The following is a 24,811-nucleotide window of genomic DNA, read 5'->3' as shown; positions in this document are numbered from 1 at the left end:
GGCCATAATGGAGTTATGGCACCTCAGCTAATACCCAGATTGAGCCTGTTCTCAGACACAGAGCCCCTGAAAAAAAGGAGAAGGAAGGGTACCATTGAAGGACCCTATAAAACTGCATCAAGAGTATACTTGTCTTCCTCCTAGCCTTTTCCAATAGAACATGCAGCTATTTATCAAGGAGACAGTCCATTTGGAAAAAAAAAAACTCTCAGGCTTTTTAATCTTTAAGATTTATCTAACTTTTAACAAACTTTATCCCCACCTGCCATATAAATTTTAGATTTAGGTTGCTGAGTTTGTCAGACAAACCAATTGGAATTTTGACAGCAGTTTATAGATTAAAATGGAGAAAACTGACATTCTTAGTAAGTAGTTTAATCCCAAGAACATGGAAAATTTTTCCATTTATTTAGATCCTCCTATATTTCATTACTGAAGTGTTCTGCTTAAAGTTCTTGTGTCTTCTCCAGTTAATTCCTACAGACTTTATATAGTTGTTGCTATTATTGTATATTTACTTTTGATTACCTTTACTAGTTGGTTAATACTAGTGTATTAAATGCTATTAATTTTTGTAGGTTGATCTTAAATCCAGTAACCCTGCTAAACTTATTAATACTAAATTTCTCTCTTGATTCTAATGGTTCTTCTAGATAAATGATATTATCAGCAAACAATGAGTTTTATTGCTTCTGTTCTTATCCTTATATTTCTTTTTTTCCTTTTTATTGTTAGCCAGAACCTTTCTTACTGTGCTAAACTGTAATAGTGATAGAGAGCATACTTGTTACCAATCTTAGAGTGAATGCATCTAAAATTTCTCCATTAAGTATTATTATTTGCTGTAGGTTTTTTATAATGACCTTTATCTTGTATTCGCAGCTTACTAAGAGTTTTTATCATATATAGGTGCTGGATCTTATCAAATGACTTAATGGTATGGGAATGATCATGATTTTTGTCCTTCAGTCTACTAATGAGATAAATTATATTAACAGATGTCAAACCTTACATAAACTCTATGGATCATGATTCTTTTAACACATTGCTGGATTTGATGAACTAGTATTTTATGTATAATTTTCCTATCTATGCTAATAACTTAAACAGATTATTTTCTTATATTGTCCTCATCTAGTTTTAGAACGAAGATTTCACTATTTCCCAGAATTACTTGTAACAAGTAATTAAGTGTTACATCAAAGTTCAGTGCAACTCATAAGACTACCCTGGCCCAGAGTTTTCAAAAAGGGAGGTCTTCACTAGTTCAGTTGTTAAATATTTATTATAATGTTCAAGCTACCTCTCTCTTCTGGTATCAACTTTCAGTCTGTAGTTTTCTAAGAATTTACACATTTCATCCAGGCTTTCAAATTCATTAACCTATAGCAATTCATTAAATTCTTTTTTTTAAATCTCATGTTTGTAATTACTTCCCATTTTTCACTTACTTTATTTGGATCTTTTTTTTCATCAGTCTTTGATCAGAGTTCTGTCTAGATTATTAACCTTCAAAAACAACCTTTTGGTTTGGTTAGGAACCTTTGATCCTAATTTCACTGAATTCTGCTCTTTATGCTGTTTTTTGAACTCTTCAATGAACTGTTCAAGCACTTAAGCAAGCTTTCTTCAGCATTTAGATAAGTCACCCTGCCATTCTGTCTAAGGTTTAACTACACAGACTTCAAAACACAAATATACAATATAAACATTATTCTTATGTATGCATAATAAAAAAAAATATACACAAATCCTACCAACTATACCTACATGAAAATGTTTTTGACTAAAGCAATTATCTTGAAGGCAAATAAAGTTATATGCTTGTTCCCACTCAAAAAAAAAGTTAGGCTGTTAACTATGTATCTTAATCAAGTTAGTTATTTTCTCTGCAGAGCTAACTGGACAATTACTGGTCCCACTTGATAAAATTAGTAACTAGAAATGAAATATCCAGTTGCTTTACGAGATGCCATTCAAAACTGGCAGTTATTAATAGGAGAGAAAAATCTTTGATGGTCAATTTTCACCACCACCGCCCCCAGCCCCCCAAAAATACCCACTCAAAAGCAAAAGCACTTTTTTCCCAAACTATCTATAGAAGAATACATCCTGGTTGGGGGCAGTTTCGGATTACAAAACAGATTTTTAGTCTTAAATCTTTGCCTCTGCAACTGAGCGTTAAGTCAGCTAACATAAAGTTCAACATTCAACTGAATCTTGGATTTGGCCACTTGCTGAATGGCTTATTCCTATGAGTGTAGGCTTTGAAAATAACTTTACACATTATTAACTTAAAAACGGATGCCGCAGCTCCCACTGCGTTGATGTTACTCAAAAAGCAACTCATACATTTCTCCCTAGCAGGATGCAGAAGGTGTACACTGGAAAGAGAAATAACGAGGTATACATATAGGTCAACTTTCTAATTCCTGAGTTGTTTAACGCACACTGGTTAAAAGCACAAGAACACAAGTTGCTACGTTTCTTTCCTCTCTGGCTAAACGAAACCCAACCTATTTTCCCTCACGTCTGAAGGTGAAACGTTAAGGTGGAAAGAAGAAAAGAGCTTCCTAATGTTGAGACTGCCAGCTGAGATAAAGATCGCTCCGGTACAACTTGGGGCTGTGTGCGCGTTCCAGGCTGCTCCTCTACCCCAGGTAATACAAGAAGCCAGGGCCGCTCCGGCGCTGGCCGCAGGCACCAAGCGACAGGGGAGGGAAACAGGGAGGGGGAGAGACCCAGGCCTGAAACAAAGGAAGCGGGGCTGGCCGAAAGGGGTGGATTCGGCGTCCGGGTGGGGAGGGAAAAAGCCAAAGCTGCTGGGGAAAGGCTGGACTCACAGAACTTGGAAGTGGAAGTGTTGATGTTGATGGTGGAGCTGGGCGTGGGGGCGGGGGCCGCCTTGGCCACAGCGGCGGCCGTGTCGCAGCTCTTCAACATCATGATCACCCCATTGGCCTCCGGCGGGGGCGACGGCCCCATCGGGAGCCCCTCCTTGGGGCCCTTCCTGTCCACGGAGACCGCGGGCACCGACAGCAGCTGCCCCCCCGGAGGCTCCCGAACAGAGGCTGGGATCGACGAGGGAGGCGGTGGGGGTGGTGGGGGCTGCCGGAAGCCGTCCACCGCGGCCTCCCAGTTGTTGTGGTTCTGGTCGTCCATCATCGCCTCGTAGCTGCCCCCCTCCTCCTCTTCCATGCTTTCCTCCATCCTGCAGGCCCCCAGCGCCCTCCCGCCTCACAGGCACCTGCCACCCGTCTCAACCCCGGGCCGGGGGGCACCGCGGCCTCTTCGAGCTCACATCGCCGGAAACCAGAACGGGCGCGGCGGGGAGGGCAGCGGTGCGCCGGGTCTCTCCCTCTCCGCCGGGCCGACAGTTTAATGAGAGACAGGACTGACGGCGATGGGCGCTCCCGGGTTCCAGTCTGGGAGAGGCAGCCGTAAAGTGGCAGCGCCGCTCACGATATTTTACAGCAGCTTCCAACAGTTGGAAAGGACAGCTGGGGGAGCGGCCAGGAGGGCACGTGGTGAGAGGAACGAGCCGAGAGACAGCAAAGCGAAAAGGGGCGGGAACAGTAAGTCACCCAACGCAGAAGGGCGGAGGTTACTCCGCTTCTGCTGGCCCCGCTCTGAGTGCGGCAGAGATACAAGTCAGAGATCGTTCCTCGGCCGCGCCCCCGGCGCGGCTCCACGTGATAGTTTGGCTGCGCGTGCGCGTTCTGCCTGGTTACCTGGGCGACCGAGTACGGGCGCACGTCTCTGTAGCACAGCTTTCGCGTTTCGGCAGTGTTTTTCTTACGGTCTCTGGATTTACTGTTCGTCGCACCAGAGAGGGCGTCATAGACCCGGCCTTCGCTTGAGGACAGCCGCCCCCCGACGCACATTATAAATGGGTGGGAGTGCGGTGGTCGGCCCTTGATGGGTCTGCTGCTCGTGGGCCTCAGCGCACAGCCACCCAAATCTCAAAACCAAGAATAAAACCCGAAACATAGCCGGCTCGCTAAAAAACATAGTAGTTGGAACTCTTTGTGGATTTTTTTTTAAGGTTCCTTAACTCGTTCGCCATATACTGAGGCCAAAAAATTTAAACTTAAAAATGCCAAGTTGTGTACACTATTGCACAAATCTGGCTACAAATTTGAGATTGTGTGAAAGTCTGAAGGGGTACAGAAGAAAAATTATGTAACTCCACTATGATTTCATTCTTGTGCATTCTCAAATTATAGCGCTAGCTGTGTATTATATAAGAACATGTTATAATTTGTGTGGAGCTCATTCTTGCTACTGGTGATAAGAAAGTTGTCTAGAAAAACGCTCTATTTAAGCTAGCAAATAACAAGTATTTATTTCCACAATTACAAAATTTGTGTAAAGTGAAGGCTCGCTCCAGCCACTTAGAAACAGTCTCTAATGCATACTTGAGTACATATATTTTCCCATTACATGCTACACTATACTTAATGGAACGTTTTTACCAGTCACTTTGAATGACTTAATTTCAGACAATGCTCCCTCATATTAAGTAACGGCAAATATTTTTTGAATAAGCATGCAAATTTAATTCCCTGGTTCTGACTCTAATTCTCTGGCCCTGTGATGTTTTGGGAATTTAAAACAAAAACAAAAGCATTTAAGTAAAAGACGAGTGAACTGCTAGATGGGAAAAAAATGTAACCTTAGAATTCTATGCACCCCCCCCAAAAAAAAGAGATAGAAGAAGATAGACAAACAACTGACAGTTTGTCATCAATAGACTTTCTAGGTGTGTTTGTGTGACCGGAGATAACAAGTGGTCTGTATTACATAATAAAAGATTCAATCACAAGGCAGATTCAAGTCACAAATGTGTCTCTAATATCATGGTTGCAAAATATATGAAGCAAAAGTTGGCAGAAGTAAAAGAAGAAATCTGCCATCAGAGTAGATGATTTTCACATATCTCTCTAATAGATCGCAGTGGGTTGAATAGTAGTCCCCAAAAAAGGTACGTCCCTGTTCTAATCTCTGGAACCTGTGAATGTTAACTTTATTTGGAGACAAGGTCTTTGCAGATGTAATTAAAAGATCTTGAGATGAGTTCTTCCTGGATTTTCCAGGTGAGCCATGAAAACAATGACAAGTATCTTCATAAAAGAAAGGCAGAGAGAAAACTGAGAAAACAGAAGAGGAAATACAGAGAGGAGGATGCAATGTGACCACAGAGGCAGAGATTGGAGTGCTGCAGCCACACTCCCACACAAATGACTGCCATAGTCACCCAAAGCAGGACAAGGCAAAGAATGGATTCTCCTGCAGAGCCTCCAGAAAGAATGCAACCCTGCCAATAACTATTTCAGACTTCTAGACTGCAGAACTGTAAAAGAATATATTTCTGCTGTTTAAAGCCACCCTGTTTGTGGTAATTTGTTAGAGCCACATGAAATTAATACCTAGATCCAGGAGACCAAACTATCTGGGACTAGAAAATTTGAGTAACACAATTACCAAGCTCAATTTAATAATACATTAGAACTGGCACAAGAACAGACCCATAGACCACTGGAACAGACTAGAGAGCCCAGATATAAACCCAAGCATATATGGTCAATTAATGTAGGATAAAGGAGCCATGGACGTACTATGGGGAAATGACAGCCTCTTCAACAACTGGTGTTGGCAAAACTGGACAGCTACATGCAAGAGAATGAATCTGGATTATTGTCTAACCCCATATACAAAAGTGAACTGAAAATGGATCAAACACCTGAATGTAAGTGATGAAACCATAAAACTCTTTGAAGAAAACATAGGCAAAACTCTCTTGAATATAAACATGAGCAACTTTTTACTGAAATCATCTCCTCAGGCAAGGGAAACAAAAGCCAAAATGAACAAATGGGACTACATCAAGCTAAAAAGCTTCTGTACAGCAAAGGACACCATCATCAGAACAAAAAGGCATCCTACAGTATGGGAGAATATATTTGTAAATGACATATCCAACAAGGGGTTAACATCCAAAATATATAAAGAGCTCACCCAACTCATGCCTCAACACTCAAAAGGCAAACAACCCTATTAAAAAATGGGCAGTGGATCTGAACAGACACTTCTCCAAAGAAGAAATTCAGATGGTGAACAGGCACATGAAAAGATGCTCCACATCGCTAATTATCAGGGAAATGCAAATTAAAACCACAATGAGATATCACCTCACACCAGTTAGGATGGCCACCATCCAAAAGACAAGAAACAACAAATAAAAAGAAGCACCAGCCACTAAAGGGAAACCAAATGAGCACTTTGATAACTGGTTGATTTTATGGGCATTATGAGACATGATTACATTATCATTAAAAGCATATTATATCTTAATAGTTATTAACAAACCTCTGCTGATTTGTTCTGAGATGTGGAGATGGGGGATAACATTACTAGCAACCACTGGTCCAATGCTAGACAGTTACAACACAGGTTAATAATTACTAAAACCTTCCATAGTCACAGATACTAATCTATTTGGCTCTGGTTTGTTTCTATTTCCCACTAGGCTATGAATTTCATTCAAGTAGCATAAACACATAAATATAAAATATATATGTCAGTTTGTATACATAAAGAGAAGACTAATTTAAAACATTAAGGCAGTTATCTAGTGATAATGAGCATATGGAGGGTTTATCTTTTTCATCTTTCAATGTTATCTGCCTCTAAAATAAGCATATATTATTTTTTAATCAGGAAAAAAATCCCAAAACTTAAAGGCTGAAAAACAAACAAAACAACGTTAACAAAGTACAAGTCGGGATTTTATGTATTCAAATGTTTGTTTTGGCTTCCAGAAACTGAAATCTCGTGTAAAACCTGCATACAAATCAAGACTATTTGTTGGCTAACAGACTGATAAAGTCTAGCTAGGAAGGGCAAAGGTGAGCTGTGGTTCAGTCACTCTGCTCTCTGCTTTGTTCTTTCTCCTCATCTCCTCCTTCACAAGCTTCATCTTTAGGCTCCTGGCAAAATGGTTGCCACAGCCCCAGGCTTCAAGTACATGGACAACAATGTTGAGAAGATGAGGGCTCATGACTTCTGGTAGCTGTCGGTTAGGAGCAAGCAAGATCTTTCCAAGAAGCCCTCAATGTCTCATTGGCCCATTCCTGAATTAATCCATTTGGTATTTAGACCTGCGTTCCAGAGCCATTTACTACAAAGGGTATGGATTTATTCCTGGAAAATAAGGTCTACCCCTGGAACTCAGACTGAATTCAGCATCTCCTTAAGTACATTGGATGAGAACTGAAGGGTAGATACAAGAACAAAAACTGGGATCAAGTTGGGAGCTTTAAATGGGTGCTAGGTAAGCAACAATATCTGTCATAGGCCCAGGTACCCAATCCCCGGAGCCTGTCTATTACATAACCTCATCCCAATCTCTCTACTCCCTCCCTAATTAGGGAGGTAAATACCTCCCTAATCAATATGTGTATGCAAAGTTGTGCACAGACTGATTAGAATCAAAAAAGATATAGCCTGTGTTTATTTAATTACAAAATAAATATATAGCTAATTGTTTAAAATAGTTAAAACTTGGACGGGGTCAGACACAGAGACTTTGCCATATGATTTACTCTCTGTATGGCTTTAAGTACCTTGATATCACCTTCCCCACCAAATATTTCATTGAAGTTCAGTATTTTTGAATGAATAAATGCATGATTAGCTTAAATCTACTTGAAAACTTTTATCAACAGTCCTTTTTTCTTTAGTCAACTCTTAAAACATAACCTGGACAATGAAATACATTTTTCTCTAAGAGAAAGCAAAGTTTGTTATTGCCATTTTTACATTTTTTCATCTATCCTGCCCTCCTAATTCTCTCATTGCTAGTAGAGGATGAAGCTGCTCAGAGGTGAGCAGGAAGAGGAAAGGAGACAAGAAAAATTATGTGGAACAATCCACAAACTACATGCCTCTTCTCAGTAGTCAAGTAAGAACTAATTGGATCAAAGAAGATTGTGGGAGACAAATACAGAGGCAGGTGGATGATTTAATTGCTATTTTGTTTTAAATTTATTAACTTCATGAAGGCATTAGCATGGAAAATGTAAAAACACAACTTTGATAAACTATATTAGGATAAAGAACAACAGATACTTTTTTTATTCCCTAGGAGATTATAATTCTACCAGTACAGCTTTCGGCAAAGAAATGACTTAAGAATACATAATGCAATTGGCAGTCTAAATGCAAAGCTATTGGAATGATCTTGATTAGAAGTTAAGAGGATTAGAGATACAAATAACGCAAGCCTCAATCTTCATGTGCTGAGATTCCTGCTTACAGCAAAGATGTGTAGCCACTCAGGGAAGTATTCTCTATACAGTACTACTTTCCATCTCAGATTTTCTTCCTTCCTTTTACAGTTAAGCATCTGAATCCTAAATTCCAGCCTAGCTAGGGAACACAGGTAATAATGCAAACTTTCTTTGTAAACCTAGTGAATTTAGGAGCTGAAGAAATGACTTTGGGCTGAAGAAGGCTGTAGAAAATAAGCTTTTCCTCTCAGCACTCTGTTGCAGCCCTATGCCTTTCACTCAGTCATTCACAAATATTTCTGTATTCAGGTACTGTGCTGGGACTACAAAAGTAAACAGACAGAAAGGGTTTCTGCCCCTCATGAACTTTCCATTCCACTGAGATGCCAAGTATCAAACACTGAACCACATGCACCAAAACATGACAAGCACTAGGAGGAGAAATATAGGAGCCATGAGAGGACATAATAGACAATTATTTTACTTTGGCTGATCAAGGAAAATCTTTCCGAAAAAACTGTATTTTTGCTGGGTAGAAGTTATTCCATCGACAAATTAGAAAGAGAACATTCCAGGCCAAAGAAATATGACAGAAGGCATTTGACATCATCTAGGAACTGAAAGAAAAGTACCAAGACTGAGTGGAGTGAAGGAGAGAGAAAGGGGTATGGCATATGGAGGAAAGATAGGAAAAAGCTAGGTTATGCATGTCCTCATAAGTCCTGTGAGAATTTTATGTTTTTGTTTAAATGGAAAAGAAAGGAAGTGCTGAAAGATGTGACTCATGCTTTATAAGGGCATCTGAGTGCCCTGAGGGGAGTGGCCTGTACAAAAGGAAAGAGTGAAAAGAGAGACCAGTTAGAGAGGGCAATACTTCAGGCGAGAGATGATGGTGGCTGGGACTAGAGGGATGTGGTGGACATAGAAAGAAATGGAAGCCTGCATGTTTATTTAAAGAGTTAAGATGGACTGGACTTGATGCAGGTTTCAAGGATAACTCAGCAGCTCTATAGACCTAGAGAGATGATCACGTTCACCCATGGCTGGGGTTTATCAGATGGGTGCAATGGAAGGAGAGTGGGTGAATGATGAAATCATGAATCAGCCATGGACTCCAAACTGAATAAGAAAATAAAGACAGATAAAGGAGACAGCTAGATATAAGGTAAAGCTGAAGACAGATCAGAAGTCTCCATGAGGTTGAAGACCCATTGAAGGACATCTGTCCTTAGTCAAGAAATCAACAGAAGAGGTCATAACCAAAAGGCAGAATGTTCAAGTTAGCAGTTTGGTATTGCTTCTCTACATTCCAGGTCCTCAAAACAAAAGTGACCATTTCTAGATGCCATGAAGGTTTCTGGGTGGTGTCCACCACCTACATCCAAGAAATCCTTTCCATTTGGCATTAATGAGATAGATTCTTGCATAACAAAGTATCATTTCCCAGTTGTGCCAAGTGTCCATTTTCGTGTTCTAATTCATGATCTTAGAACTACTTTGTGTGTTAAAGCAATTTAGTTTACACAAGATAGATGAGGTGTCCTTAAAGAGTTAAGTGAAACAGATGATCCTCAGATATAAGTGAATTATTGTGTTTAGTAGAAAATGAAATTACTTTTGTATTGGTACTATCCACAGCTATTTGGTATAAACTATTGCTTACAAAAGAAAACCATACAGAGTTATGTTTGTCTATTTCCACTTTTAAAACTAAGTATTTTTAATTTTTAAAGAAAATTTTAAAGGAAAATGTTTGCATGACTATAAAAAAGATTCACACAAAATTTCCCAAAACTAATTTCTATAGAGAAATAGAAATGGCCAAAAATTGTCATTTTGGGCCATTATAGATCAAAATATAATTTGGAGAAAGATTTTAACAAACTAAAAATATGCCACTGTTGTCAATTTTCTTATTATCCTGGCATTGAAGAATTTGAAAGAAAAATAAAATACTATGTGGATCTTGATATAATTTTTAAGACAGTGAAACTTATGATATTGGTGATTGCAATTAACATAATGAAATTAAAATATTTTGTACTATTTTCTGTGACAATAATTGATCAAATACAACCTAACTCCACCAAAATGTTACATATTAAACTTAATATATATCCATAATCATATAAACATATTGAACTCATGGTCCATTTCCAATCTAAGTATTGCTTTAAAATTTAATTGGCAATTCCAGTTGCCTCAACCTCAGCCAAACATAGTTTATACATTTTGAAATTAATGAAAAACACCCTAAGAACCACAATGTCTCCAGAAGGTTGTCTAATTAATCATTACTCTCAATAGAACACAAATTACATGAAAGCCTTGATTATAACAACATAATTAGTAATTCACTTAAATGAAGGCAAGAAAATTAACTTTCATGGAATAAATAATTTATGAATTATGTATGACTTCATTTTATTATCTAAATAATAAGCTCATTGAAAGAGCACTCAGACATGCACAATTCAAAAATCATTAACTCATCTTTGATATTTTACCTTAACTTTGCCTTTATTTTTTGTCATCATATAAAGACATATTTATCAAGGAAAGGCAATAGCATTTGTGTTGTTTAACTTTGTTAGCTGGATGTATAACATTTAAATATTTAGACATACAGATGAGCCTCCCTTTGCACTCTTGCTTCACATCTTAGAATTGTGCCTGGGAGGAAGCCAGGGACTTAGTTCAGAGAACTGGAAGGGCCATGCACGTGGATGTCCCCCTCATGGGAATGATTGCAGGAATTGACATGGACATAAAGGCAATCCAGAAATGAAAGTGATGGGGTGGTAACGACCAGAGAAACCTCCAATGGTGTGAGCCTCGTGGAGCTCACTGGGGGAAGGGAAGGGACAGAATGGAATAAGGGGGACACCAACAGCCCCCTCCTTTTGGGGTGACACATGGTATGAGAAATAAGGGCTCCCTGAGAGGTTGCAGGGAGGTTGTGCTCAGGGGGATAGCTAAGGCTGGGGAAGGGCAAAAACTTGGAGGGAATATCTGAAGAAGAAAAATACATAAAAGAATGTGCCGATCATGGGGCAGTGAAAGGGACTGTGAAGGAAGAAAGGGGTGAAAGATTGTGTCAGGAGAGAAGATCGCAGAGAAGATGAAATTCAGGAAATAATTAAAAGTCATTGTTTGCACTTCAAGTGATGAAACAGCCTTGAAAGAGCCAGTGCATCCAGTCCCAGTGTAGTCCTAGGGGAAGGGACTGCCTGGACCTAACGCAGCTCAGCTGTGGCCTGGAAGTGAGGTACTTCTGGGATTGAGACCCAGGACTGACCCTCCACCATCAGCCAGTGCTGGCAGGTGCCACAGGCATATCTGTGGTTGGCAGCAGTGAGCACAAAACACCTGGGTCTTCATGGCCAGTCAATCCAGGCAGTTCTCATTGGCATTCTAGGTGGTTGGACCAAGATGCTTCATGATTGCAAGGCCAACACTCTCCATAGATTAGCTCTGGGCAGAGGCCAGGGCCTTTTAGAGGCCACAGCAATCATTTGGTAGGAGTTGGTATCTATCTTGTCTAAGAAGGGGCAGATACAAATGGATCTCAATGCCATTTGTTTCACATATAATCAGCACTTTGATATATTACACCCCATGTCGCCTTCCATACCCTAACCCCAAGCCCTCCCAGCTTTGGCACAGTGGTGCCTCCTGCCAACTAACTGGTCAATTTTGGCAGTTCCCTTTCATTATCTGGTCAACAGTGTGTGTTTATGAGAACTGCATGTTTTTTCCTTATCGTTTTGCAAAAATGATTAGAAAATGAAAAACTGGATGAACTGATACCAGTGATTTTTAAAAAGCTGTAAAGTTAATCCTGTTTAGACACAGATGGAAACCATTAGGAAGGCTGCAGACACACTAATCTCTATCAGCCACTTACTGGACTTCAGCCAGTTACTCATATGTTTAATTGCAGAATAAAAGAATGAAATTCAGTTCAGAAAGCAATAAAATATTGTCAAGGACTGTTGAAAACGACAATAGTGATTGAGAATTTTATATATTTAGCTTTCTGAGAATGCAACAGCCTCTTATAACTATGTGGGTCCATTGTTCAATTTCCATGCATTCAGTCATCCCATCCGTGGGACATGTTCTGTAAGGAAGTGGAGGCTGCTCGTTTGGTCATCAGAGATTCAAAACGGAAACTTCTCTCCTGAAACAAAGTGTCTCCAAGCTGACAGTTTAAGCGTAACTGGAGGTTTGACAGGAGAGAAAATGGGAAGACCATTGAGCTGGTTGTATAATTCTAAGGCAGGGAGGGCAACTAATAGTTGTTGTGCACCTACTATGTGCCAGGCCTATACCAGGAGCTTTTTCCATCCAGTATAGGCTACTTTTCCTCTCATAACTACCATTAAAAGTGGTGCTGAAAAGAGCTACAGGGATCATGATGGCCAGAGCACTGGGCCCAGAATACCATGAATAATAATAATATTGGTAATATTAAGGCTACTGATAATAGTGATAAAAATAGCAATATTCATTGCCAATTAACTAAGTGCTAGATACTGTGCTAAGCATTTTCTATGGATTATCTCATTTCATCTTCACAAAAACCTATGAAGAAGTTTTCACAGATGAAGAGGCTGAAGTTAAGAAAGCTTAAAGAAATTCCCAAGATCAGGGGTGAGACGAGCGGGAACGTAAGCGCATGTAAGTCTGACCCCAGGACGTAGTCACACATCCACCCCACTCCATTGTCCAGAGGTGGGCCATGCATGGCAGCAGATGGAAGCAGGAGCCTCAGGTGGCCAGCCAGCAAGAGGATGGTCATTTTTGGAGGCAGCTGGGTATGGCAGAACGGCAGAGTTTGGACCAGATAAGACCGACCTCAGAGGACTGCTGAGAGCATTACGTAAGGTTCTGAGGGTCAGGACCATTCTCTCAGATACCCTCTTTCCAAGACATACCTCTCATATTCCCCAGAGACAGCCAGGGCAGCCTGGCCACTCCCATGGCCATGTGCTGCTCCCCCTCATCTTCCAGGCAGCTTGCCTCCTTCATCATCTTCTAAAAGATCCTCTCTTTTCCAGCCTTTTCCCCTGCTCAGCTGTGCTTTATACTGCCAACACCACCTACACATGGTGCTAAAGCTTAGCCTTCGGGAATAGAGAGATGGCAGGTTAGCTGATGGGGAATCAAGAAGCAGTTATTTGCAGCTGGACTCCTTTTTCGGTCTTGATATCGCAGACCCAAGCTGCCTAGGATGTGGCCAGAGGGCACAGACCATGGGTGGCCTAGTCAACAGCCACTCGCTGTCCCCACAGCCGTACTAATTTGCTGGCAGGCACCAGGCACACAGGGACTCCAGGAAAGACTACAAGATGAATCTCGATTTGCCGAAGCCAATCACAATGATTCCTTAGGAACATTGCCAGTGGCTAATGTAGGAATGGGCCTGTGCTGCAATGCTGGCCAGTGAGTCATGAGAAGTCTGCTGGAAGCTCAAGGGATGCAAGAAAGGAATGTCCTCCTCTGTGGCACGGGAAATCTTGGGGCTACAGCAACCATCATTTACAACTTGATGATGAGACTGAGGACAGAAGCCAACATTATGAAGTTGGTAGAGCAGGAAGATGGAATGAGCCTGGGTCCTCAGGGATAGTTTGAAAGCAAATAAACCACCCCTGGAACTGCTTTACATCCATACTTCTTAATATGTGGAGCCTTAAACCCCCTTGAGGTTTGAGTATTTTCAGTTGGATCCTCTCTTACACACAGCTGGAAGCACCCTAAGGCAACAGTATCTGGTGGCCCTGGCCACCAATGAGATAGTAACCTGGACCAAATCTGCACCAGACTGGGGTGCCCTGGGAAACTGAGTCCAGTTTCTACCAGCCCAAACCTGTGGGCAAAACACAAGTGAATAAGTGGGAACTTATATATAATGCTTTCCTTGAGGCAGGGAAAAGTGTCAAAGCTTTTACAATCAAACCTAATTGGAAACAACAGCTCTTTAATCTAAATTTACAACATAATCAGCCTTCTGGTTACCCAATTATAATTAAATTAGATTGGCAGTATATTTCATATATGCTAATTGAAAGCGCCAAAAGAAAAGGCTGCATTTGGAAACTGCTGTGTCTGTCCACTCCCTGTGAGAGCCAGATGTAAAAGTGAGCCCCTGGATTGTAAATCTGGAGACCTCAGTTCTGGTCCTGCCTCTGCTCAAACGGGCTGTGTGACGTCAGATGAGTCACTTAGCCCCTGTGAATCTTGTCTATAGGATTCCAGTCAAACACAAGCATCATGGATTCATTTTGCCTGTTCTTGAACATCATATAACTAAAATCATTGTGGATAAAATAAGAATTCCTGTAGCCAGGATTCTCACCTGGCCGTGGTTGACTAGTTCACTGCACACCTGTGGGCAAAACATAGCTGTTGACTCTATATAAAGAGCTCCGCCCAGTGCTCTGGGCACGACATGGTGGCAGGGCTGCAAGGCTGCAGGAGAGCAGAGCAGAGGCTGGAGTGGTGGCAGTGCCAAGGACAGAGGCCCAAAGGACGGCTGTGTGGGAAGACTGTGCAGAGAGGCCCAGAGGACAGCTGTGCAGGACATCTGTGCAGACAGAGGGGCCCAGAGGCAGAGACTGGCTTTCTGCACGCAGACTCACTCTGACTGATCAGGATTTTAGTGACTGACCTGCAACCTGGAAATAAAGTTGGGTATAACTCTTTCACCCAAAGAACATTTTGCTGTCATTTTCTTTGGTCACACTGAATCCATAGCAAACTAGCCCCGGGGCTGAAACCCATTGGCAAGACAATCATACACAATGCACTTTTTTTGTGTCTAACAAAAAGCCACTAAACTTTTTAAGGCATTTTAGTGCCAAAGAAATGATGAGCCCAAACGAACAAAAATTTTGACTGTTCAAGCCTTAAACAACCCACAAGGCCCCAAGACTGCACAGTTACTTTGTGCAAGCTGTACAGCCTCTAAGTAGGGCAAACTCCCCAACGTTCACTTTAGATGTGGCCCAGGAGGTAATGATCCAGGAGAAATCTCCCAGAGGACAGAGTCAGAGCCATAAAGAACAATGGACCAGGGAGTTCCTTCCAGGAATCAGAATGGGCCTAATGAAGGACCTTCTCCACCCATGGTCCCGCCTCCTCAGAGCCTGCCCAACAGGAGCTCACAAATGCCAGAGGCCAATGGCTGCTTTATCTGCCCATCTTCCCCTTTCTAAATACAAGTTTGTATCATAGTCATGCTGTTTCTGCTCCACCTCTGGGTATTGGGTGTACAGGTGTGGGCATTCAGATAACTTGTCCTTTTAGTTTGTATGTCACCAAAGCAAGAGCAGCTATATCCACACTTGAGGACAACGGCACATCCTTGGCTTTGAGCTGGATACAATGACCTGAGAGGTCTTTGGATTATTTTCCTGTGGGAGATGGTTGCATTCTGGGGGGAAGGAATAAAGGTGCACACAGATATTTAGCTGGTCTCCAAGGATACGTGACCTCCTGAGTGTGGAGTTGTCACTGGGGACAGTGGCTGTCCTGCCAGGGACATGTTCCAGCCCCCTTACATTTTTTTTAATTGAAGTGAAATTCACATAACCTTAACATTTTAAAGTGTAGCATTCAATGGCACTTCATACATTCACAGTGTTGGGCAGCCACCCCCTATGTCAAGTTCCATTTCTATCACCGCAAAAGAAAACTGTACCTATCAAGCAATTACTCCCCATTCTTCCCTCTTCCCAGTTTCTGGCAACCACCGATCTGCTTTCTGTCTTTATAGATTTACCTACCCTGGATATTTTTTATAAAAGGAATCATTCAATATGTAGCTCTTGTGTTTGCCTTCTCTCACTGAGCATAATGTTTTCCAGGTTCATCCATTTGGTAGTAAATATCAGTACTTCATTCCTTCTGGTGGCTGAGTAATATCCTATCGTGGCCTGGATATACCACGATTTGTTTATTCATTGATCTGTCCATGGACATTTGTGCTCTTTCTACCTTTTGGCTGTTGTGAATAATGCTGCTATGAACACTGGTATACAAGTATTTGTTTGAACATCTGTTTTCAGTTCTTTAGAGTCTATACCTGCAAACAGAATTGCTGGGCCACACGGTAATTCTGCTTAACTTTTTGAGTTACACCATACTGTTTTCCACAGTGTCAATCCCCTTGCAGTTCACTGGGATCATGTGACTGATGACTCATTCTCATCAATGGCAAATGAGTGGAAGGGATCTTTGTCACACCTGGGCAGAAGTGTTTCCCCACAGGGGTTGAGCACAGGGGACTCTATGGTTGTATGGAAGGGAAGAGCCCCACGATGGAGGCATCTGGGTCTGTGGATGAAGGCTGCCTGACCAGAAAAACTGACACACCATGGTGTAAACAAGCAATAAATTTCTGTTGTATTAAACCACTAAGGTTTCAGGGTTAATCTGTTACAGCAGCTGACTTTATCTTAACTAATAGATTGATCAAATTCCATGTCTTAATTTCCAGCTTCCTAGTGGAGTTCAAGCTTTATGATCCACCCCCACATCTCAACTGGCCTGTATCAGAAACCAGATTCATCATTTCTTTTCTAGACAGGAATATGTTGATTGCAGGGACACTCAAACTAGCTGAAGCAACAGAAGGCTTTATTATAAAACTATGGAGAGCTCATGGACTTCGGAGACAGAAAACAAGGTGCGTCTAAGCCTCAAGCAAATGATCAGGGGCATGGTAAGGGAGGAGGGAAGTGAAGGAGGGCACAAGTCCCTGAGTGCCAGTCAATGGGGACACCACAAAGACGCAGGTAGATAGCTTTTTCTATTTCAGTTTTGCACCGAGTTACCATTTTTAGAATATGTTGAAGAGGCATGAAACCTCCAGTTCTGCTGTGCTTGAGATCCGTTTCCAGACAAGCTCTGGCCCCCAGACTCTGTTTATCTCCCTCTGTGCTGGGATGAGGATCCAGATTGGCATTAGGAGCCAAGACTAGTATTATCTCCACTTCCCCATCCAGGGCCCATGTCGTCTCTGGCCTATACTTCTCCGTGGATGACTGTGGAGACAGTCCTGCCCTTATTCCTGAATATCCAGACCTCACTGCCTCTTTGTAACCTTTGAAATCTTAAGTTGTGTATGATCCACTCCTATCTGTCACCTGGAATTATTGCCTCATGTGGCTGGCTCCCTTTTTAGGAAGGGTTTATGTTTCAACTCTGCAGGGAGAAGGCAGGGCCACAGATTCATACCTGGGTCAGAACCTGGCACTGCCACATGTCATCTTGTGATCTCGAGCAAGTGATTTAATATCTCTGAGCCTCATTTCCCTCATCTACAAAATGGGTAGAATAACAGTACCTACCTCATAATTATTGGAAATATTATTTTTATATATATTTAAAATATAATGCAAGCAAAATGCTTAGAGGGGTTCCTGATACACACTGAGAGCTCTCACTTCTCATGGTTCTAACTCCCTCCTCAGCCTAGCAAGCACCTGGGGAGCAGCAGATGCAATCATTGAGTCAGTCTGGCTCTCTGATCTTCAGATGTTCCAAATCAGATGAGGAGCCTTTGGACAGGTTCCTGGCCCCTCCCCTATGCAACTGGATTGCAGTCCTGGGGTAGGGCTTTGGAACCTAAGATCTAACAATCAACCAGCTTTGACACCCTCAGGGAGGCCCCACCAGGCTGGCAAGGCCACCTGCAGCAGGAAATAGAAAACGCAGATCTCGTCCCCCTCACATGAGTTCTTCCCTTACTCAGTCAAGCCCTCTTGAGATCCCCTCCCCAGAGAGGCAGCACCGTCCCTCCATCTCCTTCCCAGTCCTTTATAGCTCTATTCACCCCACAACCCAGGAGGTGTGCTTATCTCCCATCACCTGTCTGCTCCCCACTTGATGAATGTGGAGACCTATGCACTTCACAGTGGGTAGCACACAGTAGGCAGTAATCACATAGTGGTGAATTTAAAAAAAAGAATAAACCAGCCTCTGTTGAATCTCCCTTAACAAGATCTTGGGCATATTTTAGAGCTTTCAATCCTGTTCCTTATTAAAACCCAGCCCAGCCAGGTTTACCATGCTAATCTCTTATCTGACTCCAACGTCACCCATTCCCCATCATGGCTGGGATTGGGGTGCTGGGGCTTGAGTGGGGACATGCAATCTGCTTCCCACTCCTCCCAGCACCAGCACCTGGGGACAAGGGGGAGCTTTGACCTGCCTTTGAGAAAGCCCTCCTCTTCTCCAGCTTCTCAGGGGTTGGGAGCTGGGAGCCAGCAATTCAGGAGAGAGGACAGAGGTCTCCTGGTATAGCTGCAATCCTCTCTGGGTGATAGGTTCCACTTGCCACACCTGATCCCTATGGGGGCAGCTTGTCGATGCCAGTGCCGTGCAAGTGCAGGTGCAAATTTACCAGATTCAAGAGGTCTTCAGCTTGCTGGTTCCCTGAGTGCACAATCTAGTTTTACGCCACCCTCTAAGCTGCCCCCACTGGCAGTTACACCCACAGCCTCTTGCTGCTGGAGTCCTTTTGCCTGGAGACAGCCACCTCCTCCATGTCCCATGGACACCTGGGAAAAACACGTGAGTGTCTGTCTGGGGCACACATGGGTGGACAGGTGCCTGCCTAGCACTGCCATCTCTCTCTAGCCCTCTTTTCCCCTGCTCAGCATGTCCATGGCATGAGCACTATCTGATCGGGATGCAGGGCTAGGTAACCTGTCCTGTGGGCACCCCAGTCCCTACAAGGGATTCTTTTGCAACCTTCCCCCTTTGTTGAGCTTGGTGGCACAAGGGGAGCAGCAGAGAGGAGGAGGCCCTCCCCTACACATACACACCTTGAGGAGGAAGGAAATTGCCCAATACAGAGTGACTCTCTGTCCTTATCAACCTTGGGCTCATAGGCATAGCACAAGTCCCATTGTACATCCTGTCCAACAACCAAGCATTTCTTGGTCTTCTGATAAAAGCTTCCAGGCCTGGAAGCTCTGCCAAGTGCAATGAACCCATGGACCTTGTAAAAACCAGATTCCTAACAGAGCAATAGGAATATTCCCCAGTGGCAAAAGGAATATAAACAGAATTGTAGCATATGACTTCCATGAAGTGGTGCTTAAAGAAGGGGGCAGGATCTTCCCTTCTTCCTGATGGCTAGAAGGTAGGCATGATGGCAAGAGCTGCAGCAATCATCTTGAGCTATGGAGCAGACTCTATGTGATCAAGGTGTCCGAGCAACAGAGTAGGAAGATCCTGACAATCATGGAGCTGCCTTTCCAACCCTGGGCTATTTGCCTCTGGTTCATATACATAAGAGGGAAACATACCTTGTCCTGTCCAACCAATCATTTCAGGCTTTCTGCCTCTTGTAGCCAAACCTCATGCTGATAGTCTGGCTTTAAACTTGAGGCCTGCTCTTTTTGGAAAAATTATTTTCTCTAAATAATCAGGATTAAAGAATACATGGAAAGGAAGTGACTTTTTCAAGATTCAGTGTTATTTAAATGTTTTTGAGCACTACTTGGATTCTCTCTCCTGCCACAGGTGGTACCTGGCTCATGCTTTAGAGAAACCTCAAAGACATTTGAACGCAGGTAGAAATTTGCTAAGATTCATTAGCTGTGTAAACTTGAGTAAGTTACCCAACGTTTCTGAGCTTCACTTTCCTGTCTTATTAAATAAGAATAATAATGTCTGTCTTGAAGAGTTCACCTAACACATTTTTATTGTATCTACTGTCTACATGACCTTAGGCTGGAAATAGGATGGAGAAAAAGACAGACAAGGTCTTGACCTTCTTGGGGCTTGGAGTCCAGTGAGAGATGATTTTTAAAAAAGCAAATAAATGAGCAAACACAATAATCACAATAAACAGTTAACTGCAACAGAGACCAACAGTAGGAGCACCAGAAACTCCTTAGAGGGGAAATCATCCCCTCTAAGGACTGAAAGATTAACCTATGTGAGGCTGAACACAGTCGCCAGTTACATGATAGCCCTTGCCTGGAGGCTGCCAGACTGGCTCCCCTCAGCGGAGAACCTGCTGTTAACAAAGCCCAAGTGCCACTCCCCTCCCCACGCAGCTTGTGCGTAGCTCCCACCAGGCCAGTTCAATCTTTGTGTTTTCTGTCCAGCTGAGCACAGAGGGAGGACGGACAGACAGAAGGCCTCACACAGACTGCCAGCAGAGAAAGCTATTGGCTGCAGATCCTGCCTGGCACAGACCCTCCACTAGAGCTGGCTTTGTCCCTTTGCATAATGGGCTCCAACTGGGTCCCAGCGAAGGCAATTGGCATCAATTAATTTTCAGGGAGCCCAGGCTGCAGGGGCACTCTGGCTCCCCTCGCAGTCAGCGGCGTCAGAAGCTGCCAGCTCCTGGAGCTGGCCATGCTCCCTCGGAGGGCCTGGGGAGGACCCTTCCTTGACTTCCAGGTTCTAGTGTGGCCGGCATCCCTCCACTCATGCTGCTCTGCTCTGCCTTCATATTGCCTTTTCCTCTGTGTGTCTGTCTCCTCTCTGTGAACCCTTTATCAGGACATTTGTCAGGGTTTAGGAACTACCCAGATAACTCAGGATGAGCTCCTCATCTCAAAACTTTGACTTGATTACATCTGCAAAGACTCCCCATCTCCAAGGAAGGTCATATTTGCAGTCTTTGAGGGCTCACCATTCAATGCACTGCACGCACCCTCTGCACAAATTTAACAGATGAAGTGGGGCCCAGAACTTTGGAGCATGGCATGGACCAGCTTCTGTCTTTTCCTCTCTCCTGAGGGAGCCGGGCTCCTTGAACACCGTCATCACAGGAGGCTTCCCCGCACAAACAAGCAAGTCCTCGTTGTTCACAACTGACACATGTTTGCCGGTATAAGGAAATGACTGTCACTTAGAAAAGCAACTTCTGCCCTTTAAGGACCATTAAGGCTCCTTCCCCCTGTCTTTCCACTACCATTTCCATGCATTTCTTCTCCTAGGACTCTGGAAAGCATTCTCTAGGAAACTAGCAGACTGGTGTCTGATCTTCATGGAAAAAAACAGCCACCTGGGGTTTTATCAGTGGGCACAATGGCAGCAAAGCCTGGTCAGCCCCAAGGCCAGAGTTCTCACCTAACAGGGCAGGGAGAAGTGGCCTGGGAGATTTCTCGTGGCCTCCAAGTCAAAGCCCTTTCAAGTTTAACTATGTTATTTGCTCTACAACCAGGGCTGCTGGTTTGTATTTCACAAATAAGAATGTGAGATGCCTAAATGAATTTGTATTTCAGATAGACACTGAGTAGTTTTTTAGTATAAGAATGTCCATGCAATATTTTTAAATCACTTAAAATGTAATCTTTGGAGCATACTGTATTTTTTAATTGTTCATTGCTTATCTGAAATTCAAACTTATCTGAGTGTTCTGCATTCCTTCCTTCCTTCCTTCCTTCTTCCTTCTGTCCTTCTTTCCTCCCTCCCTCCTTCCCTTCCTCCCTTCCTTTCAAAAAGTCTGTTTTGAGCCCACTCTCTACAAAGTCCTTTATTAGGTACAAATAAAGTACAATTCTTTCCTTGAAGGTATTCACAGCGTAGGGGAGACAGCAAACTGGTAACGAATGCCTTTAACACAGTGTGGGGCGTCCCCATCCTAATATACATTCGTTCAAATTGTTTGGGGGACACAGAGGAAGGACCAATTAATTTGTATGGGGTAGAGCTGGGTGAGGTGGAAAATAGGAAAAGTGCTTGGGAAAAGGTGCAGCAGGGGGGCCTCTTGAGTCTGGCCTCAATGGACTGATGTGAAGCAATGGAGGTGTGGCAAGAAGATACGGTCTGTTCTGGGAACGTGGAGGTGCCTTGCGGCAGGGCTGGTGAGGCAGGAGCTGAATGTGTCTGTGGGGGGTGCTGGCGGCACTGATGTCAGGAGGTGAGGACAGAAAGGTGGTGTGGCGTTTGAAAGGGCTCTTTACGCCATGCTGTGGAGTTGGGGCTTCCTCTGATGGGTCTGGAGAAACTGAATATACAAATGGGTGTGTATTCATTGGCTGGACCAGAGATGGCAGAACTCTGACCACAGCCTCTGCAGCAACTTGCCCAGGAAGACAAACCACAGCCTCTGCAGCAATCTGGCCAGAAAGGTCAGAACGCGGCAGCACCTGCCAGCTCCCCCATTTTTGGCCCCTGTCCAACTCAGGACCAATCACAGAAAAAGCGCATCTCTCATCACTGCCCCCAGCTTCCTCAGGCCAACAACCTCCAATCAGAGCACTTGCAGCTTTTCTTTCTCTTCAGTGTAAAGCTTCCCCTCTCTCCGCCTACCTTTGTTTCTGCTCTAAATAATTAGCTTGTTTGTCCTCCTTTAAGTGGTCGTCATTTATTTCCTCTATAGACTGCCGGTACTGCTTTTTAAGAGAGGCAGAGGGGACAAGAGAAGTATTAGCTCAGTAGAAACTGATACTGATAGATGCTGTTAATGTGGACACAGACAGTGGTAGTATTCAGAGCGAGAAAAATATGCTTTTTGAGACCCTTTGCAATCTGCGCACACACACACACACACACACACACACACACACACACACACACACACACACACACACACACCTCCTCATGTTTATATTCACCCGAACATTCCCAAATTCGTTTATAAAGAGTCTTTGAACCTTTAAAGTGTAGCTTAAAAACAATAGTATTGTTAGTTATCCTTAATGTTCTCTTTGATTTAATATTATGTTTCCCTTATGGCAGACGGCATCACTGACTCCGATTTGTCCCCTTCCCTGTATCCACACATTCAGCCATTTAACTGTGCGGCACCTCCTACTAAATGCTGGATGCCCTTGATGTTGAACTTGGCCATGTGACCTGCTTTGGCCAATGGGTCACTAGCAGACATGATGCAAGTAGAGGCTTGAACCAGGCTTACTCACCGGGGCCTGGGCTCGTGCACCCCTGCCACCTCCAGGAGAAGATCATGCTCAGGCTGGTCACAGGAAGCAGATGAGGGGCAGGTGGAGCTAAGCTGCCCTCAGCCAAGCACAGTATAGGTTAGACAACAGCCAGCTGACCCACAGACCAATGGCTAAATAACTGGTTGCTTTTTGATGCCTCTGGAATTTTGGGGTTATTTGTTACATGGCACTTTTGCCCCACTAGTTGACTATCATACCCCTTGATTTCAGAACATCAAGAAACTTTCTTTACCATAAAGAAGTGCTTATTAATAGTAAATCCTACTGGGTGCTACCAAATCCACGTCCCCTGCCATTCTTTCTGCTGGCAGAGCCTTGATTCTTTGTTTCAGGAGTTCACCCTCAGCTCAGCCCAGACAAGGGCTCCAGGAAAGTGTCCCCTTCAACCCAGAGGGCAAATCTTGACTAATTTTAGCCAATTGTAATTTGCTGGCACTTGGTTCAGGAAAGAGCATCTAACACAGTTACCGCCAGTGAAATGTGAGGAGTCAGCTGAGGGGCTTTCTGAAAAGCCTTCTCTCTTCTTTTAAAAAAGCCATGAGATGATGCTTCCTTTTTTTTATGTCACAGAACTTTTGGAACTGCTGGCACCATGTTGGGAGCATGAGGGGAGCCCACAGGAGAAGAAACCAACTTCCCGAGGATTGGTGGGAAGGAGCGTGAGCCCAGGAGGTCCCTGAGGAGCCATGGCACAGGGAGCCTCAGAGCCGCCGCAACTGGACGCCACCTGTCATATGTCCTCGTTATTTAGGCGGCATTTCCTAGCAGTCTCTGTTCTTTCAGCTCAGTTCTTCCTGACTCAGCTACTTCCGCAGAAGGGGAAAATCCCAGTCAAAGAGAAGGATGTGTTGATTGTCTTTTCTTTCTTTTGTTTTTAATAAGTGATTCATCACTGGGGCAAGGCCTTTTGCAAGATCTTTAAAGAGAGGCTATAAAAATGTTCATTCCAGTGGATGCCTCTGAGATTTGATTTTGAGGTTTTCACCACAGTGACAGCATGTTATGAAATGACATCTGACCTCACTGCTGCGACTCTGTGATGCTTGACCCAGAGATGCGGGGAGCCTTTGAGGACAACTTCAGAGCCCTGGGCTGATGGGTAAATACAGCAAGAATTTCAACAGGCATAAGGTTCTTTGATGAGAGTCACTCCTTCCACAAAAGACTCCCAGGGTCTATTACCCTTGTGGTGCTTTACATGGCCAGGGTGAAATTGACCTTTTTGAAGTAGTGGCATCTAAATTATAAAAAAGCAAATTCAATCCTTAAGAATGACTTTCCCCAGCACAATGAGCCTATGATACATTTGCTCAGTATAGTACACTTCACTCAAGTAGGTTTCACCTTTAGAAAACACATTAAATGTCATCGTATTTTACCTAAGCTTACTGATGATTTAGGCAACTTGACTCTCTCCCCTCCTCACACACTGCGCTCAGCACAAACCAGCTCATGCCAAATTATTGTTCATTTTGTTAAAACAAAACTTTAGGCCACTCTCTGGACTTGCCAAACTTTCTCACACCCTGGGCCACTGCCTTTGCTCTTTCCGTCCCCCACCTCTCACCCCCGAGTGTC

The 24,811-nt window shown here is 43.4% G+C and overlaps 1 protein-coding gene across 2 annotated transcripts in view; it reads right to left on the bottom strand.

Annotated features, from left to right (window-relative positions):
• CACUL1 (CDK2 associated cullin domain 1) overlaps positions 1–3,849 on the bottom strand; it is a 63,524-nt gene extending 59,675 nt beyond the window's left edge. Inside the window, exon 1 of one of the 2 annotated variants that reach the window (XM_017680196.3) lies at positions 2,844–3,849. In XM_017680196.3, coding sequence (XP_017535685.1) covers positions 2,844–3,210 — 367 coding nt within the window. In that variant the 5' untranslated portion in view covers positions 3,211–3,849. The remainder of the gene's footprint in view (positions 1–2,843) is intronic. The other variant, XM_017680199.3, reaches the window with a different exon arrangement.
• Positions 3,850–24,811: the final 20,962 nt, after the last annotated feature.

This window comes from Manis javanica, chromosome 7, assembly GCF_040802235.1.
Source record: "Manis javanica isolate MJ-LG chromosome 7, MJ_LKY, whole genome shotgun sequence".
Classification (NCBI taxonomy): domain Eukaryota; kingdom Metazoa; phylum Chordata; class Mammalia; order Pholidota; family Manidae; genus Manis; species Manis javanica.
This window is presented reverse-complemented; position numbering and strand designations above follow the sequence as displayed.